Source organism: Bolinopsis microptera, chromosome 1 (genome assembly GCF_026151205.1).
Source record: "Bolinopsis microptera isolate Bmic1 chromosome 1, MBARI_Bmic_1.0, whole genome shotgun sequence".
Classification (NCBI taxonomy): domain Eukaryota; kingdom Metazoa; phylum Ctenophora; class Tentaculata; order Lobata; family Bolinopsidae; genus Bolinopsis; species Bolinopsis microptera.
The window spans coordinates 18,481,371-18,500,430 of NC_087072.1; the positions used below are offsets into that span (position 1 = coordinate 18,481,371).

General features: G+C 38.9%; 1 protein-coding gene across 1 annotated transcript in view; it reads right to left on the reverse strand.

The window, feature by feature from the left end:
* Window positions 1-18,494, reverse strand: part of LOC134816733 (plexin domain-containing protein 1-like) — a 30,784-nt gene extending 12,290 nt beyond the window's left edge. Inside the window, exons 1-9 of the mRNA XM_063825717.1 lie at window positions 18,480-18,494; window positions 11,199-11,272; window positions 10,619-10,755; window positions 10,352-10,421; window positions 8,423-8,551; window positions 3,313-3,366; window positions 3,037-3,101; window positions 2,673-2,844; window positions 1,473-1,548 (exon numbers count right to left, since the gene is read on the reverse strand). Coding sequence (XP_063681787.1) covers window positions 1,473-1,548; window positions 2,673-2,844; window positions 3,037-3,101; window positions 3,313-3,366; window positions 8,423-8,551; window positions 10,352-10,421; window positions 10,619-10,755; window positions 11,199-11,235 — 740 coding nt within the window. The 5' untranslated portion in view covers window positions 11,236-11,272; window positions 18,480-18,494. The remainder of the gene's footprint in view (window positions 1-1,472; window positions 1,549-2,672; window positions 2,845-3,036; window positions 3,102-3,312; window positions 3,367-8,422; window positions 8,552-10,351; window positions 10,422-10,618; window positions 10,756-11,198; window positions 11,273-18,479) is intronic.
* Window positions 18,495-19,060: the final 566 nt, after the last annotated feature.

Below are 19,060 nucleotides of genomic sequence, written 5' to 3' on the forward strand. Positions count from 1 at the left end.
TAAGCTCATTGAGTAGGCGATGTAAGCTGCCATTATTCCGTGGTTAATGTGGCATAGAATAGTTAACGTCAAACAATATGGAGTTAAACTTGGCTTGCGTAGAAAAATAGAAAGCCTGTATTAGTTTTCCCATATTATTATGAATACAATATTATATTATTGTATTTTATCACTTAATTCACGTACAGGTCAATGCTATGTAATCCGAACCAGTTAAGGAAATGTCGCTTGGAAGTAACAAGCCCTCAACGATTATTCAAATCGCATTACTCATTACACAGATAAGATCTTGTACATTCATTAATGAAAAGTGGTAATAATATGTGTATTAGTGATTAGGGATACATACTGTAGACTTTTAGAGATAATGATACATATTAAAGGCTAGCGGTAGAAGGCCAAGTAATCCAGTGATTTAGTTTTCTGGAACCTTTGAATGGTAGAGCACAGCAAGGCCGACCGAGACAAAGTTACTTGTCTATGTTACTGGAGGAAGTTGGGACAAACTCTAAAGAGGAACTGCGAACCCTGATGCGGGACAGGGATATCTGGAGGGGGTTATCTGGCGTAGATCGGATTTAGTTCAGACCCAGAAGTGGCTAGCAGTATCGATGGCCCAGTTATCCAATTGAAGTATCCTACTCAAAAGGTCACTCTATGTCTCTATGGACGGTCTTTACAATAGTCAATAATTCTTTAATGATAGTCTAATTTGATATTGCTTTTCTATTCAAATCGACCAGAGGTACATTATAATGTTAGCAAACCAGTATATTATTAATAGACTCCGTATAATACCGAGCAAGTAGTTAGTTATCTAGATCTCTCCTTCCCTCCAAATTATTGAGCAGTGCCCTATAAATGGAAATACTTGACCTATTTAGCATGTCCAAGTAATTGTCAATTTACTTGATATATACCACAAAGAAACAATGGCTAGTGAGGGCCGACTACTGACCTAAGATAAATCTGAAACATAATAATCTAATCACTAATGTATATCTCCTTGGAAGGTCGCGGACGCGCAGGGCGGACTGCATCTGGCTGGACAGAAGGGATTTAAGTGAACTAATAACTATCCTAAGGCTCGTTAAGTGAACTAATAAGTTAAAGATTACGGAAATTTAATTTACGTTTAGTTTAATAATTGGGAAGGTATCCAAGTGCCTTGTGTTGTAGTGGATTGTAGACAGTCCTGCGTGGATTAATCCAGTGATGATCTTTGTGATTGGCATTTGTAAGTAGATACATCAGATGAAGAAGCTACATCTTTTGATTCTATCAACAAAATGCCTGATCAATGCCAAAGGGTTTTTCGTTCATGAGTCATGCCCTAATGAAGACACCAGGGACCAAGCAGTCTCGCAAGATATTTTAAGATGTGATCTAGATACGATCACACCGTTCTGAGAGGTGTAAGTACCCTCACTTGATACCGTGGATTAAGTTAACAAAACATAACAATAACGTACCTGTCGAGTGATGAGCACCAGACACATCTCGCATTGTAACCGACACAGGACTTGCACGACTTCTGACTACCGCACGCTGAAAAAATGTCACGTGTTACACAAGCGTTACACTTTCATTGGGACACTTGTAACAACAGTGTCACACTCTTTATTTGATCATTGTTACAACTTTAACTCCAGTGCATTGTATATATTTGTCAATATAGCAACACTGTATCAGCAGACTGCTAATAACGACCTTCTTTTGTTAATAAGGGTCACAAACAAAAGCAATTACTATATCAGTCTAGACTACCGTGATCTTTGATCGTATCTAAGTGATTATACACGGGATGTGAGCACATTGAGAGTTGGAGGGGCACCCGGTACACAGCCCTGAACTAGATTCCTGCAAATTAACACTGCTCATCTGCACACCAGTGCTCTGGTTGTGAGGCTTATTTTCCATTTAATAATGCACCACCTCGTATTTAGACATGATTTAACAGTTGGTTAAATACGTAGCCCCATCACTGAATTATCTAAATTTGTATGAATATATTATTTCAAGCTAGACTATTAAGGACCTCTGAATCACGTAACATTGCCACATGAAAATAATGCCTTGTTCTACACTGGTCAACACGATATAATGTTCCTGAGGCACAAAGTTTTTATTCTCTATATGACGTACAGCTAAATCTCATTAGCGAACACACAAGTTGGTCAACAAAAGATAGACACGCTTTGTGACAGGACGTATCAATGTTTAGTCTAGCATATGCAGGACTCAAAAGTTTGTTGGCTGGAAAAGAGCTTGTTACCAGTAATGTTATAATTTGTTTTAAGGCACATCAGCTCTGCTGAGAGATTAAGGCGGCCCTTGTATTTGACTCCTGGCCAAGTCAGCGGACCTTCCTCGGTAAACGACCCAAATCATGTCCAAAACGGCACCGAAAATCGCACCAAAACCCTTTGCGTTATCGCCCTAGACAGATGCCAGCTAGAACCTCTCCCAAAAACCAGACAAAAAGCCAAACCGACCCCCCGGGAACAACTGAAAGTCAAAAAGGATACAAACTCCAGGGCTTCGGGACAATTTGTACAATTTGAGCCTGTTTGAACCAAGGAGTGAAATGTGACGGTGCATTAAAATCACTTTTTTGGGGTAACGTCACCGCAGGACAAATCTTACTAAGAGTAAAGGTGACGGTTACTTACTGGGGATAGGAGTGAAGGTGACGGTGGTGTCAGGGCGAATCAGGGTATATTTAGGATGTATCTCGTTATAGGTTATGAGCTGATCGGTGTATATCTCCCCGCGATACGCGTCAGCTATCCCCACTATCGCTACGTGTTCAGTTGAGTTGATATCTGCGATTGGGATCGGCACCTGTGGAGAGTTAGGTGTTTAAAATACGGACGTTTTTAAAGATTTCAACAGATTTAAACCACCCACTAGTAGGTTAGTGTAAATTTGCGAGTCTGCGATTGAGCGTCTGGAGCTATCTACTGATAGACGACTGTGAAAATAGCATAATATTCACAATTACTGTTTGCTAAAACACGAATTATTCCGACTTACTTCCTTGTATAGGAACTTGATAACGCCATTACTGTGGAGCTGCACTTGGAAGGTAAATACACCATCTGAAACAATGACCATCAGCATTTTCAAATTAGACCACCCAGAACAATTATCTAACAACTAAAACCGTAATCATGGTAAGAGTACTTAAATCTCAAATCGTTATTTGAGTAGGTATTGTACACGATGACAAATATATATTCCATAGGTCAGCCAATACCTATGTCAACATTTTACGCAATCAGAACTTTCGATTTTAAAGTACATTCTTACCATCTCTTTGAGATTCGAGCGACATGTCTGACCACTGATTTATATAAATTGTACCTGCAGAGATTGTACGGTGAAAAGAGGTAATATATCTGGATACCAAGAGAAATAGACTACTTATCCCAAATATGGGCAGTAAAATATTATTACACTTACTTACACTTACAAAATGTTTCTCATTTATTTGCTTTTATTAGTTTATTATATAGATTGATAGGGTCGTGACTTTACATAGCAGTAATATTCAGTCTTATGTTTTAACTATCATGCTGTGGTGCAGTTTTATTTTGTTTCTGATGCCCTAATTCCTTCGTTCAGTAATTGCCGTTATATTCATTCTGTGCAGCCTAGCACGAGGCCTGAGCCCAGGCTGTGATAAGAGAAATACTGCGTTGGACGATTCAGCTGAACTTTAAACCGTTATTACAAGTTAAACCATCATTAAATTATACTTCGTTTTAAACCATTTTATGTGTTTAAAGTTCTCCCCGCTGCTACACCTCTTTGACATCAGTATATGATTTTATTAACCATATTATCCAATAATTATTGTAACTTGTAAGTCGGCAGTATGTTTTGGAGAGGGAGAGAGATTGAGAGAGGAAGAGAGGGAGAGAGAGAGAGAGAGAGAGAGAGAGAGAGAGAGAGAGAGAGAGAGAGAGAAAGAGAGAGAGAGAGAGAGAGAAAGAGAGAGAGAGAGAGAGGGAGAGAGAGAGAGAGAGAGAAAGAGAGAGAGAGAGAGAGAGAGAGAGAGAGAGAGAGAGAGAGAGAGAGAGAGAGAGAGAGAGAGAGAGAGAGAGAGGGAGAGAGAGAGAGAGAGAGAGAGAGAGAGAGAGAGAGAGAGAGAGAGAGAGAGAGAGAGAGAGAGAGAGAGAGAGAGAGAGAGGGAGAGAGAGAGAGGGAGAGAGAGGGAGAGAGAGGGGACAGGGAGAGACATGAATGCAAAGAAATTGAGAGAGGGAGAGAGAGAGAGAGAGAGAGAGAGAGAGAGAGAGAGAGAGAGAGAGAGAGAGAGAGAGAGAGAGAGAGAGAGAGAGAGAGAGAGAGAGGGAGAGAGGGAGAGAGAGAGAGAGGGAGAGGGGAAAGAAAGAGGTACAGGGAGATAGATAGGGGATAGAGAGAGGGGGGCTCATGTTTTTGAGAGAGAGAGGGAGAGGGAGAGAGAGAGGGAGAGGGAGAGAGATTGAGAGAGGAAGAGAGGGAGAGAGAGAGAGAGAGAGAGAGAGAGAGAGAGAGAGAGAGAGAGAGAGAGAGAGAGAGAGAGAGAGAGAGAGAGAGAGAGAGAGAGAGAGAGAGAGAGAGAGAGAGAGAGGGAGGTCAGTGTGATGTGCGGAAAATCAACAAACACTGACTCCAAACCCAAACCACCCTGTAACAGAGGCAACATGTTTAGCTTGTTTAACAAGTTTATGGTATCCAATAGCCATGCTATTTCGACGAGTAATTATGAGCTATTAGAGTATGCAGTAGAGTCAATAATATGTCATATTAGAGGAATTATTGCTAGAAGATTAACAAGGGGAGACCCATAAGCACGGGAGTACAGTAATCTGTTGATATAAGACAGGAGAATCTCGATATAACGACAACTTGCCCTGTGAAGATGTTTAGGGTAGACTGTCGGGCCCCAGATTGAGTCTACAAAACTGAAACCTATCCGATACTCCAGACCACGACCTGGCTAACTTCGTCTAATTTGCCCGGAACTGTACGTACAAGTAAACCGGAGACTCCCTGATCTGGGGACCAGGTCAATGTGTCCCTGATTATGATATGATCGTGTGTGTGTGTGTGTGTGTGTGTGTGTGTGTGTGTGTGTGTGTGTGTGTGTGTGTGTGTGTGTGTGTGTGTGTGTGTGTGTGTGTGTGTGTGTGTGTGTGTGTGTGTGTGTGTGTGTGTGTGTGTGTGTGTGTGTATGTGTATGTGTGTGTATGTTGCGTGTGTGTGCGTGTTACCTATGTGTTTTTCCTTGTTTGTGTGTTTTATTTGTGTGTGTTTGTGTGTTGCTTGTGTGTTGCTTGTGTGTTGCTTGTGTGTTGCTTGTGTGTATGTGCTGTGTGGGAGTGTGTGCTACCAGTCACCAAGTGCTCCAGTGATCTGAGTGGTAACCACGTGACTCCAGATGAAGCTCATTAGCTCAGCTCTAACAATGGCAGTTGGCAAAGTGCAACAACACAGGTCTGGGGTCTGACACGGTGACGAGCACCCTCTTATACACGGGAGGAACATTCCAGTCTGCTCACTGGAAAGAACACGAGTCAAAGCGAGGACTCCCCCTCCGAGCAGTACAAAGTAGCAGTTGTTACACACCGCGCCACCGGTAACATCAAATATAACCTCTGTGTTGCGTGTGTGTGGACCTTGACGCAGAGTACATTCTCCCTCTTCCTCTCTCTCTCTCTCTCTCTCTCTCTCTCTCTCTCTCTCTCTCTCTCTCTCTCTCTCTCTCTCTCTCTCTCTCTCTCTCTCTCTCTCTCTCTCTCTCTCTCTCTCTCTCTCTCTCTCTCTCTCTCTCTCTCTCTCTCTCTCTCTCTCTCTCTCTCTCTCTCTCTCTCTAGAGAACTGGTGGTCATCTCAGCAGGGCCGAAGTCGCCTGTCAGAGTCAGATAAACAGCGTGACAAGTGGTAACAGTCAGCTAGATTCAGGGACCAGTTAATAGCTGTATGTTTAAATGGGTACGATGACAAAGACACACTATTTATCGAATATAAGTTTAACGCTTCGATCTTTCAGTAATTTTGGAAGTCTCTGCAGATATAGGATCATTAAATTCGGAGATTTGGAGGCTTTTTTTCTAGAAAAGGATGGGTGATGACATAATCAGGAGTAGGTATTGATCTGCGCTTTCAGTGTAATCTGACGGCAGATCAAAGGTAGGATAATCTTAGAAGGTTGTATTGAGAGAGAGATTGGTACTACAAAACACGGCACAAACCTCTGTGCCGGCTTGGATTGTGACACTTGGTGGTTCAGACCATGTTCTGTGTTGCTGCTGTCAGCTGGTTCAACTCTAGACTTCAGAGCTCTTAAACACGAGTTAAATTGTTCTCCAGGCTCCTTTAGTATTACTCATTGACGCATATGAATACTCAATCTCTTTGTATCTAGCACGACTCGCGTTAGTTTTCCTAACGTACCGATGAGTTTCATACTGGTGTGAATAGAGGCTAAGCCGGTCTGAGATCGACGGAGCCTTCCCTCAGGAAAACAAAACAGTTAAGGATTAGTAGGTCCTGTTGATTAAAGTAAATATTAGATCTCATTGTTGTTGTGCGACCATTATTAACCAGAGAGATGTTAAATAGCATTCTCATTCCTCTCGAGTTGTGGCAAGTGGTATCAGGTACATTTGAGAGGAGATCTTATTAAAACACGTAAAAACGTGAAGTTTAAAGATGTTTTGGTTTCGTCCAGACTTGCGTGACGCTGATTAAAAGGCAGACTATTTTCTTCTTGCTGTAACTCGTATGGCAATAAGCTGAAAGTGAAACAACTCTGCACTAATGACAAGAATATTGATAATTACCTACCAGTTTCACCATTACTTTCCAGACCGATACAAACGGCAAATAAACGTTTTCAAGAGTCGACGTGCCGTTCAAAATGACATAAAATCCATCCCCAAAAACAAAGTGACAATATCGGCATTTGCCTAATGAAAGGGGGATATTGCCGCCTATTACAGAGTGTGGCGCTGGATGCCAACTACCGCCCAGTTGACAGATAAACATCCGACTATCATGACTACTGGGAAGTCATAAACTATGACATGTCATCCGTGTGTGCTCATCCTGTCCGTTACTTGGCATTTCCAGCCAGGGTGTGAACTAACTGTGTACTGCGCAACTTTGACAAATAGTGGGTCTACTGTTGTCAAGATAAGCCGGTAAGTTATGGGAAGTGCATGTCACGATGGGCAGGAAAAGGTAGGTTAAATGAGTGAGAGCTAGGAAGGAGTAGGCCTGAGGTAAGTTATTTGGTAAGTATTGCTAGTGATTATGGCGACCAAGGTAAGTAAGTGGCCGAGGTGCCGGTTTCCTTTCTATATTTGAGGTGTGACGGTCACGGTCCTTTCGGCACAGTTGTCACTGGAGAAGGATCGGGAATAAAACCTCAGGCATGTTAATTGTTATACCTGGACGCGTTCTGATTGGGAAGTTCAGATCTGATAGACTATCATCATTAGTTTGGGGATTAGACACTGGACAGATACTACAAAACATTTGCTTACCATTACATTACTAAGCCACCAATGAAGGTCGCTACTATGGAGAAGGATTAGGGATAGAAGTTAGGGATAAAAGTTAGTAAGCTTATAGGGATTAAGGGATGAGAAAGATTAGGGGATAAGGAGGATTAGGGGATAAGGATTAAGGGTTAGTGTTTAGTATAGGGGAGGAGGTGGATAAGACTAGACACACCTAATCTAGACAAAGAGAAGATAAAATAACGATAAACATGCCGTGAATGTATGTGTAATACCAGATATTATACTCTAACCTTGACTATAGTAATACGTTTCATTCCTTCTTTCGACACCTTACATCCCACAATAACTAATTCTCCAAATAGCTTTACCCTCCGAAATTCTCATGTCTCAACAAGTCATTGAGCACTTTAAGACACTGTTTACAGGCTGATCACCCGTCACCGCGGGTGTTACTTACACTTGACAAACATATTATTGACTCGATAAAGTAATCAACTTATCTCCGAATAGAGTCTGCAAACAAATCGGGCAAATTTCCTTAAATAACTCCCGGCTGTAAACTTCATGCACTATATAATATATTAGCTACAGTATGTTGGTGCCATTTGTGAGATGACACAATTTGTATGGTATTATCTCGGTACATCACTTCCATTACGATTTACTGATTTAGCGTTTAAATTTCAAAACAGCTTGGCTATCTAGTTGAAGTTTTTGAAATAAGTTCAATGAACGCTGCAACTAACATACAGATTAACTGCTATAATAACAATTAATTATCAACTACACTTGCAGTCTACTAACTTACTAATGGACTGAAGGGGCATTTACATTCCAAATAGCAAACTAAATTTAAACAATTTTAGATGATCTAGAGTTCACACTCTAGAGCTCACACTCACCATTGGAGAAATGTCTGACATCCTGTGGTTTTCTGGGAGGTGCTGTAGGACTGAACCCAGCCATGAGCGGGGCTATGAACTTCGTTTCGTACAAGGCTTGTCCATAGTTGTTTCCCATATATAAGAAACCTGAAACATAAAAATTTGGTAATTTTGAAGTTTCTGTGTTGATTTATATTAGTAGCTCTTTGAGTCTTTGTATTATATGAATTTCCATTAATTGATAAATTAATGAATTCAAGCAATACATCGGCTCCAAAATGGTTTTGATTCTACTAAGAGCCCGTTCAAAGATCTGAGTTTAACTTTTAAATTTGTTTGCGAGGTACGGAATGTTCTATGGGGTTCTATGGGGTTCTATGAGACAATATTATTTTGGTTATTGTAACATGTTGTTAATCCAACTATCAATAGTCGACCCGACTATTAGTGTGATATTTAGGGTCTCCTATTAATCGCCGATGATTTTGACACATGTCATATTGCAGTTTGGTTGACTGAGAAGAGATGTTAGTACATGTTTCATGAAGTTTAAATCCAGCAAATGTGTCAGAATAAACACTTGGAGAGGGAGAGGGAGAGGGAGAGGAGAGGGAGAGGGAGAGGGAGAGGGAGAGGGAGAGGGAGAGGGAGAGGGAGAGGGAGAGGGAGAGGGAGAGGGAGAGGGAGAGGGAGAGGGAGAGGGAGAGGGAGAGGGAGAGGGAGAGGGAGAGGGAGAGGGAGAGGGAGAGGGAGAGGGAGAGGGAGAGGGAGAGGGAGAGGGAGAGGGAGAGGGAGAGGGAGAGGGAGAGGGAGAGGGAGAGGGAGAGGGAGAGGGAGAGGGAGAGGGAGAGGGAGAGGGAGAGGGAGAGGGAGAGGGAGAGGGAGAGGGAGAGGGAGAGGGAGAGGGAGAGGGAGAGGGAGAGGGAGAGGGAGAGGGAGAGGGAGAGGGAGAGGGAGAGGGAGAGGGAGAGGGAGAGGGAGAGGGAGAGGGAGAGGGAGAGGGAGAGGGAGAGGGAGAGGGAGAGGGAGAGGGAGAGGGAGAGGGAGAGGGAGAGGGAGAGGGAGAGGGAGAGGGAGAGGGAGAGGGAGAGGGAGAGGGAGAGGGAGAGGGAGAGGGAGAGGTAGAGGGAGAGGGAGAGGGAGAGGGAGAGGGAGAGGTAGAGGGAGAGGGAGAGGGAGAGGGAGAGCAAGGCTTCTGAAGCGGATATATAATTTCGACCACTAGACAGGCTTCAGTCGGAACATGTGTTGAACAGCGATTATTGGCGCTTTGATACAGTTTCTATTGTTACAATTTCGACCTTTTAAAACTATTTGGCGTTCATCAAACTGGACTTCACGGTCTTGCCCCACCAGGTAATCATCACTAAGGATATACAAATCTAGACTTGAGAGATAGGCATGCAACTTCCGCTATCAGAAAACGAGGTTTTGCTTGCACAAAATTGAAAGCCTCATTACACAGGCACTCTTTAGTCCACATATTATAACAAGGCAGTTATGTTTCATACAATCAGCTTATTGACAGATAACTTTTAGACTGCATATCAGTCACTAAGACTGACACATCTAATAATGGCGGTATTGCTCGAGACTCAGTTAAATCATTTACACCAGGTACATTCACCGTCATTCGATTACATCAGAAAAATTATTGTTTTTCTATCCGATTCTTATCCTTGATTCAGACTATATAGTATTACTATCGTGATTTAATCAACTATAAACGAAGAGGTCCATATTTTGACAAATTTTATTGTCCAAGTCTACTTTATAGTGTCGTATCTTTGATATGCAGTAAATTTAGACAGATGACTAAGGTGGAGGAATGCTTTTAATGAGTCCTAACAATTATCGGTCTCAATAAAATAATCTGTAAAAGCCCAATAATTCAGTTTTCGTGTAGATTACATGAAAAATAATATAAAAAGTAGAGCCTGCATTTACCTTGTCCCGTGGCAAGAAAAGATCCCAACAGTTCCCCGTAGTACGGGAATTCGAAGTCTAGCCTCCTCTCCTGAAATTAGTACATGAATATCGGAAACATTCGCAAAACGATTAGGTATCTTGTAAATACACGTCTTGTCAACGGATTCTTAAAATCAGGTCAAAATTAAATATTGAAATCGTGGGATCTTGATTCATACAGGTTCGATATCAACGAAATATGCAGATTGAGGACTAATCAGATATTTTGTAAGATCAACAACTCACCGCATAAGAATGCACCATGGTGCTGAGGGGATCACTTCGAATAGAATTCGGTAAGTATCTGAGATCTATCCAGCCATCTGCGTCATCTTTTAGTAGGCTTTTATACCAATTATCTTTAGAACTATCTGATATACAATCTGAAACCAATGGTTGTTATTTGGATACAATTACATTATATATATAATACTGTTTATCTCACAGTCACATGCCTGGCCGTCAAAATACGTGGTTGAGACTGTGTTTTCATCTTTTTCACTATCAAACTATAGCTATCAATACAAATGGCTGAATGACACATTCGCACGATTATTAGTCACTTAATTATTACATTATCTTTCTAAACAAAGGGACCCATTTTCATGTAAGTTCTCCTCGACATATTATAAGCAACAAAGTTACATACTATGGATGTGTGCCAATTGGTATAATATGTGGTAGAAATTGAAAAGTCAGTTTCGACCGCAATTTGACGACCCCTTAGCAACAGAAGAGTAATCTTTTATTATCATATTTTGCAAATGAACGGCTAGATTTAATAAATCAAAATTCAATAACTCACAATAAGATCAAAGTTACTCACATGAAATATTTACAAGTATTAACAAAATCAAGTGCATTATCTTCCATCACATTTTAGCTTGTCATACATATAATCTAGTGATTAGATTTATGTTAATACGGAAGGTGATAATTGTTTCAAAACTGTTTTTCTTTTTTCAAAAGATATATTTGTGACACTCGAGACATGCTCCTTCATCACTAAATGAGAAGCACATTAATTGTACCATCTTCAAAAATATTAAAAAGGAGCAGCTAAGATATAAGTGACAATAAAATTCTTCTACTCGACACAGGGTAAAGGAAACCAATGGAAATGAAATAAGAGAGGATAAACTTTTAAACTGTCAATTTATTATTTAGACTATCTCTGGATAGCAAAGGCAACCGCGATAGAGCCAGAGGCACCATTTCATTGTGCAAGAAGAACAATTTGCCATATGTTTAACAATTTTAGGATGCCAGAACATTGCAATTCTCATTCTCAGGTCTTTTTTAATTGTGCTACGAGTTTGATTTATCGAGAACAAGAATAACACTGAGCCACTTGTTTTGACTCTCAGATCTACAGGAACAACCCTAAAGGAGCAGGTAAGTAACCAAATAGTTCCAAAGATCTGATCTCGAGACCAGCTATTTCAGCAGAGGCCACATAAAAGCGTGCTGGATGCGGAATCACACTATTGACCTAATACGGCACTTTTACACACCATCGGCTGCAGCCGTTATTCGTTCTATCAGATTTGTGTACAATGAGATAAGATCCATTTTTTCTATGGCATAACATCAAAAACATCGGAAAGTAGAATTACACATACGAAATTCATTATTATAATTATTATCAGATAGCAAGTTGATAATGCAATGACTTTTAATACTAATGATTTTTATTAAAAAACAAAATCATCAGGGTGAATCATGGCAAATTTATAACTGGGATAACTTGTCATGCTGCATCACAATCCCTCAACAGATTGAAATTGAGTCACTTTAGTCATTTAGTCTTTAGTCACACATAATGTGTTGATATGTTGTAAAATTATTCTCATCGTCAGCTCAACTAGCCCCAGTCATCCTGTCCATCGTATTCTAAAACCTTCCATGAGGGTAATTTATACATCTTGAATCGTAGTGAAAGATAATAAAAAAGTTTGATATTGTTTAGGCAGGTGCGGAATTGCACTATTTGAAAAAAAATAGCACACCTACATGTTGCCTCTGGGAATTTTGGCCCAAGATCGAAAATCCGACCTATTACATCAGATTTGAAACTTGCTATTATACCCACAGATCTGAATATATTTGACCCATAGCTATTGTGTAAAAAATACACAAGTGTAACCATTCCAAGCAACTCCCCCTAGGCTGATTTTTGTAATATTATGTGAATTATCTTTCACTGAAGTACCCCAGATCAAATCCCCTGGGCCCTGGCCTACTACCTAGTCAAAGATTTGACCTAGAGGTTTTGGCATGTTACCTGCGTATGATAATATATATATCTACATATGAGTTCCATTGGTCAGATCTTGAACACTACAAATCTACCATGTGATCTGAGGTTCTATTATGACATTTCTACTGTAAAATAATGTTTTATTAGTACCCCAGATCAGATCTCAAGGCAGCTGTAATAAAAATACGGCCAGTCTGTAATCACTTGAACATATAATAATTTCATAATATAAAATCTGCCATAGAATTGCAAAATTGGATGTGAGATCATTATGCAGTGGGTCCCAAGCGGTATCATAAGAAATGAGCTTGCCCAATCTCCAATGAAATAGCCAAATAATTTATATTTTAATTTATAAAGCGGGGTGCTGATCCAGTGACAATTTGGTCCAGATTCCGCATAAGTAGGTCCCATGCTTGTTATATGGAAGTATTAAAGGATGAGGGGACCTTAGAATTTACTTCCAAATATTCGCGTTTAAGTCCTGTGAAAGTGTGTAGAATCAAAAAATACGCCGGACTGTGAAATCGATAATTCGTGCAATATCACGCCGCGCTCCTATTGGCTGATAGCAATTTTGGGCTGTGACGTCACTTATGTTTTAAGACCAACGTGCGCGCGCACCCTTTGCTCGTGTCAACATTTTGTTCTGTTCTGTTTTAATTACGTCGTGTTACCTTTTATTTGGCGTTTGCGAGAGCGGTATCTTTGGTTGCACTGAATTAGTCTAAGTTACGAATAATTCTCTTTAATAATAATAGTTAAATGTAACTCAGAAAGGCTTTCTTGTAGTTGTAGTAGGTATTTCTATTTATAAATAGCTAAGATAAGTAGCAACCGCTAACTAAACCACAAACTGCTATTTTGTTTTGACTTGTTTGAAACCCGATATGGACACAATTAAAAAGAATGTATGATGTAGTAGAAGACATTTTACTAGCTGGCCCTTGGCGCCTCTAGTCCTATCTGAGTACGCACGTGCGGTTTGACACTGCGCGTGTACCGGCCTTTAGTTGTACACTCATTTATAATTTACCGTTTTAGTTTGCTGTGACTTGAGTGTAAAGCGTAACGAATGTGGATGTGTTCGTCTGCTATGCTTGGTATAATATTGCTTGGTGTAATAGTTGCAAATCTTGCTTACGTTATAAGTAGTGTCACATAGTGAGTTAGAACTTAAAAGCTTGGTGCTTGGTGCTTGTCCAACTGGAATGAAGACATGCATTTCATGCCTACCCGATCCATTTTTATTAGGACCGTGTTGTGTTGATATGACATGTTGATATATCAACTGTGGTACGAAACAGGGAGTTGCTAGGTGTTACGTTGGGAGCTATAAATATACATAATTTACATGCCTTTCTGTGTGACTTCAATCTTATTCCAGGTGTATCTCGGCTCATGGTTATCGTAGGGTGATAATTCTTTTTTCAACCGGTCATAAAAAGTCTCCTCTCCATTGGTTATAGGCTCGTTAGTATCGTAAATTGTTAATTTATTCTTAATTAGTAATTTAGTCGGCCCGCACGCTCATTTTACCTGTATTTCTATATGCGCGGATCAGAGCAACTCACATAATTGACGTCACAGGTTCAAATTGTTTTGGCTGGATATCTCGGCGCGCGAATGAAATACAACTTTGCGGATTTCACTAAAGTGGTTTATACGATTAATGTAATAAAAGGATTTGCACGAGAAAAAAACTTTTTCTAAGGTCCCCTCATCCTTTAAGATTTCGATGTCATCACGTTTTGGTTAAATTTGTACCAAAGATAACTTTGCTCATCATGAACCATGCCTAATTTGAGTTTTTCATTTATCATATATCAGTTTTAAACATAAGTGTTTTTAACTATATCTTGACAAGATGTAAAACTTTTAAAGGTTAAATCATGCAAAAGTAGAACTGGTAACTAAGGATACTAAATTAGAAATGGATAGTCTAAATAATGGGTAGAAACCAGGTTGTGGCAAAACAAATTCTAATATTGTTCAAACTGAAGTGCCAGGAGACAACTGAATTTTGGTTTGAAAGCCCAGACTACTATAACTGCTTGGTAAGCTAGAGTTGTCTCTTCCAACCGGATAATATCCAGATATCAGAGTTTAACGAGACCAATTAAGTTTCGGAATCAATACAATTGACATTTTCTTTGATTATATTTCTCCTATTCTGTTTAAATTTTTGTAGATGTTTGTATCATTATTATTTGATTTGATTTGATTTGCTAAAGCATGCCAATAGCTAATCTTTCCAAGTCTACCCAACTACAAGCTAAGTAAAGATCGGATTGTACTCTAATATTCATACTAATTCGAATTGTGCTTATTTACAAAACTTGAGTTGAAGAACTTGATTTGTTGTAGAAAATATTCTCAATGAAACTAATAAATCAATGAAACTAATAAATCAATGTTTTAGCTCATTTTACAAAGTCAAATATTTAAAACAATTAAAATTGTATAGTGCTCAATTTGTAAATGACTAGTTGATCTTTGCTATTGGAAGTTTGTCAAGGACTGGCAGCTAGCGGGGCAAGGAATGCACAGGCTTAGGGGCTTTTGTGCACACCAGAACACTAGCTCGGTAGATTTTTGGAAACTAGAAGGACTGAAAACTAAAATTGTTTTTGATGGAGGCTGAGGCATGTTTTTGAGAGGGACGGTATAATAGCTTGTGGTAACAACTGGCCTTTACTTTAATAGGATGAAGTTTTAGTTTTAGGACAGGAAGAAGGCATTAAGAAGATTTGCTCTTTGTTTACAAGGCAGAATATAAGCAATGTTGGTTATAATATGTATCAATATCTAGATCTTCGTTTATCAATTTTCACTAAATGGGTTTAAAATTTTAATAGGGAGGGAAATTCATCAACTTTATTAAGTACCTATCAAAAATAAATCTTATATCAATGTAATATATTAAAAATCATAATCCTAAGTCTAATAATAAAACTGTTAAAAACACTTTCTCACTACACTGCGCTCACACACGTTAGTAAGACAAAGGAAAATGCACACCCAGCTAATTTTCAATTTCAAGATAATCATTTTGGATGTGTGGACCCTAGGGTAGACTTAATGTCAAAATTTAGATTAGAGCATTCGAAATCTTTGTTTGTCCAATCAAGATCAGCATGGTTATGCTGGTTGACGAGCAGTGATTGCTTCATCCTAGACTTCAGGCAGGCCACACTTAGACAGTAGTCACGTATACCAAGCTTAGGCACAATTACGTTCCAATTACGAGTCGTTCTGCTATTGAAGTTGTCAGGGTCTGTCTCTGCGGCAGACAAGATAAAAAATCCGTAAAATCAAGAATAGACTTATGTCATAATAATGAACTATTGAGTGACACAATTGAAGAATCACTAGAGACCACTGACAATAACTGACACAACCTATCATCATCATCTCCCAGTTTTGCAGAAAAACCATTATCACTCAGGATGGAAATTGGTGGCTGCAGGATCAAAAATATTAGATTTAGAGACGTTGATTAGCGTTATTACTATAAACTAGTTCAACAAAAATTTAGTGCACAAGCTCACAAATTAAAGTACGCCAAACTTCTACTCACATTGTGAGCACTTTTAAAAAAGGAAGATGATGAATTTTTGTGTTTCAATAATCCATCTACAGAACCTATCAAGTACACCAACTATTATATCAGTAGTATAGTGCTATTAAAGAATAAGTTGTTTCCGGCTGTTCAAGATATATGCACTGGGAGAATAAGTAAAACAAAGTTTTATTTACAACAAACCTGACATGTGTCAGTTATATCATAAATGCCGTCATGGACCATTAAAGACCGTTTTGAACAGCAAAAATAAATCGCAATACAAAAAACATTTCATCATTGATCATGAATTGTGAATAGTAAATATGTTCACTCTTGCAACGAAATATCTAGGGTTTGATAACAAATGATTAATTGGTATTGAAGTGTTGTACATGTAAATCATCGATGGAAATTTGTATTACAAAGCCAATAATGAAAACTAAACACTGCACTGAAAAGTAAACTCCAGGTATAATGACAAATAATTGAACATAAAATATTTAAAGCATCAAATAAAAGAAATAATAAATTTAGCAATAATATTTTGCATTATTAAGAAAATAACAATTTCAAGAAATTGAATAGACCAAAGGCTATAATAAAAAATACCATATTACTTTAACTATAAAATGTGAATTTAAAATATTTATTAATTTTAGTTTCTAATAATAAATGAATTGGCTAATACAAAGCTTAGCTGTTCTATTTTACAAAATTCATTTTCAAATCGATAATTATTTTAAAAACACCTTAACTATTCAAATTAATTCAAAATTAAATACAGAATTGACTGCAGACACGCGTTTTATTAAGCGCGCGGATCGAGCGCGCGCCGGCAACATCATAAAAAGGATACAAAATTATATGTAAAAATAAATAATTTACCATTTTTAATGATTTGGCCCGGCGCGCGCTACTTCGTAGCACTTGCCGTCGAGAAGAAAGTGGCGCGCGCTACTTCGAAGAAATTTAGACGAGTAACATCCGTCAAATAAGTAATCGACGCGATATTAAATTTTATATAATAGAAACTTTAATTTGGCGTTTGGATTCAGGATTGGCTCACCTGGCCTTTTGCTTGGGATCACCCCAGGCTATTATGTTCATGAACATAGCCTGGCGTAATTGAATCCTCTAAAACGCGCAAGTAGGTGCGTTTTTGTAGCGCGATGCGTTACTGTGCCGCGCCGCGCACTCAATGAGGCTTCTCACAGCGAAATGCGCTACTGTGCCGCGCCGAGCTGAGATGAATTGACATCGTCAATTAAGTGATCTGTTGCGCGCCTGTAATCAGTTCTGAACGATCACGTGAATGCTAATCACGTGCGCTTTAACTATAACATCTATGAGCATTCGCATTTATTTACAGAGCGATGGAGGTCGAATAAACATTTGGCGGAATGACACGCGCTCACTAAATCGCTCGCCCAAACTTTTTTCATTCAACTGCTAACGCGTATTTTCGCATTGGATAAATTGCAAAATTGTTTTGACTATCAGGAGTGCTCGTTCTTCCTTATATATAATATATGTACGTCTTTACACTTTGCTTCTCGGAGGAAGAAAGCAGCAGTCTCTCTTATGGCATTGTGGCGCATGGAAACATATCAACCTAGTTTGCAGTCAAGGGCGTGGTAGATACTGTTTACATTTCCACGGGCACATTTAGAGGGCACTCCTTGGATCTTCCTTACAGCCCAATTGTATTTCAATTTTATTACACCTTATTACACCTTATATTCAGTTATTCTATACTTTATATTTGACTATACACTTTACTCGATTAAATTCTGTGATGCATGATCACAGGTATGTTAATTTCGACTTCGAGTGATTCAAACTTAAAGTTCATCGCCAATGGCCAATTTGTGCTTTCGTTAAAAATTTCAGATTTACTGCCGTGTTTTTGTTGGGTTGACCGTTTTGTGGAAATCTACCGGATCAGGACGACTCAAGCCATTCGTGTCCTACTAAAGCTTCATCAAAAACAAGGTACATATATGTACACCTTCATCATTCAACTCCGGCATCTATCAATCACGATTTTTCACTATCAGTGTTTCATACATCTTAAAGCAGTGTCACTTCGTTATAAGCAGCTTTATATCTGGTTTCGATTTTTAGTTACATTTTTGAGGTTTTATTTGAAGTGTCGTTTTTTTCACCAATTTGCTGGTTTGTAAAATTGTGCCATTCACAGTTTAAGTCTACATCATTACCTTGGCGGCTTACTTAGTAATATCGATTGACAGCAATTTAATCATGGAAATGTTAGATGAAAACTCAAATTATTTGTTGTTACTCTTTATATATTATGGTAGTTCTTGTTCTCAGTCATTTTATGCAATTTATTTAAGCTGACTATCAAAACCTTCCCCAACTTGTTTAAACATAATATCATTTGAAATCATAATTGGAAAATCTATACATATACGTATATGGACACGTTCATTTGAGTTTGAGGATATTGGTAAACAAAAATAATAGCGTTTTTGACGATAGTGGCTTAATTTTGACATCTATTAACCTAGCACGTTCAGAAGTTCTGAACATTAGCCACGTAACCCATACTCCCATATGCACTGCTCAGAAAGAAAATCTATTGTTGTTAGGCACTATAATGTTTCAAATGTCACATTTTGTGTGACTTAGTTAACTGCAGTTGTCTAATTATCATTCCTTGGTCTGAAATATAGTAGATTAGGTCAATCTAACAATTATGATACAACATTGGTTAAAGGGCACGGATCGAACGGTTACAAGGCAATATTTGGGTAACTTTGTCACACTCAGAATACCATACCTCTATTCTAGGTGTCCTCAAAACCCTTTTAACTCATTATTTGATGGTTGATCTACCAAT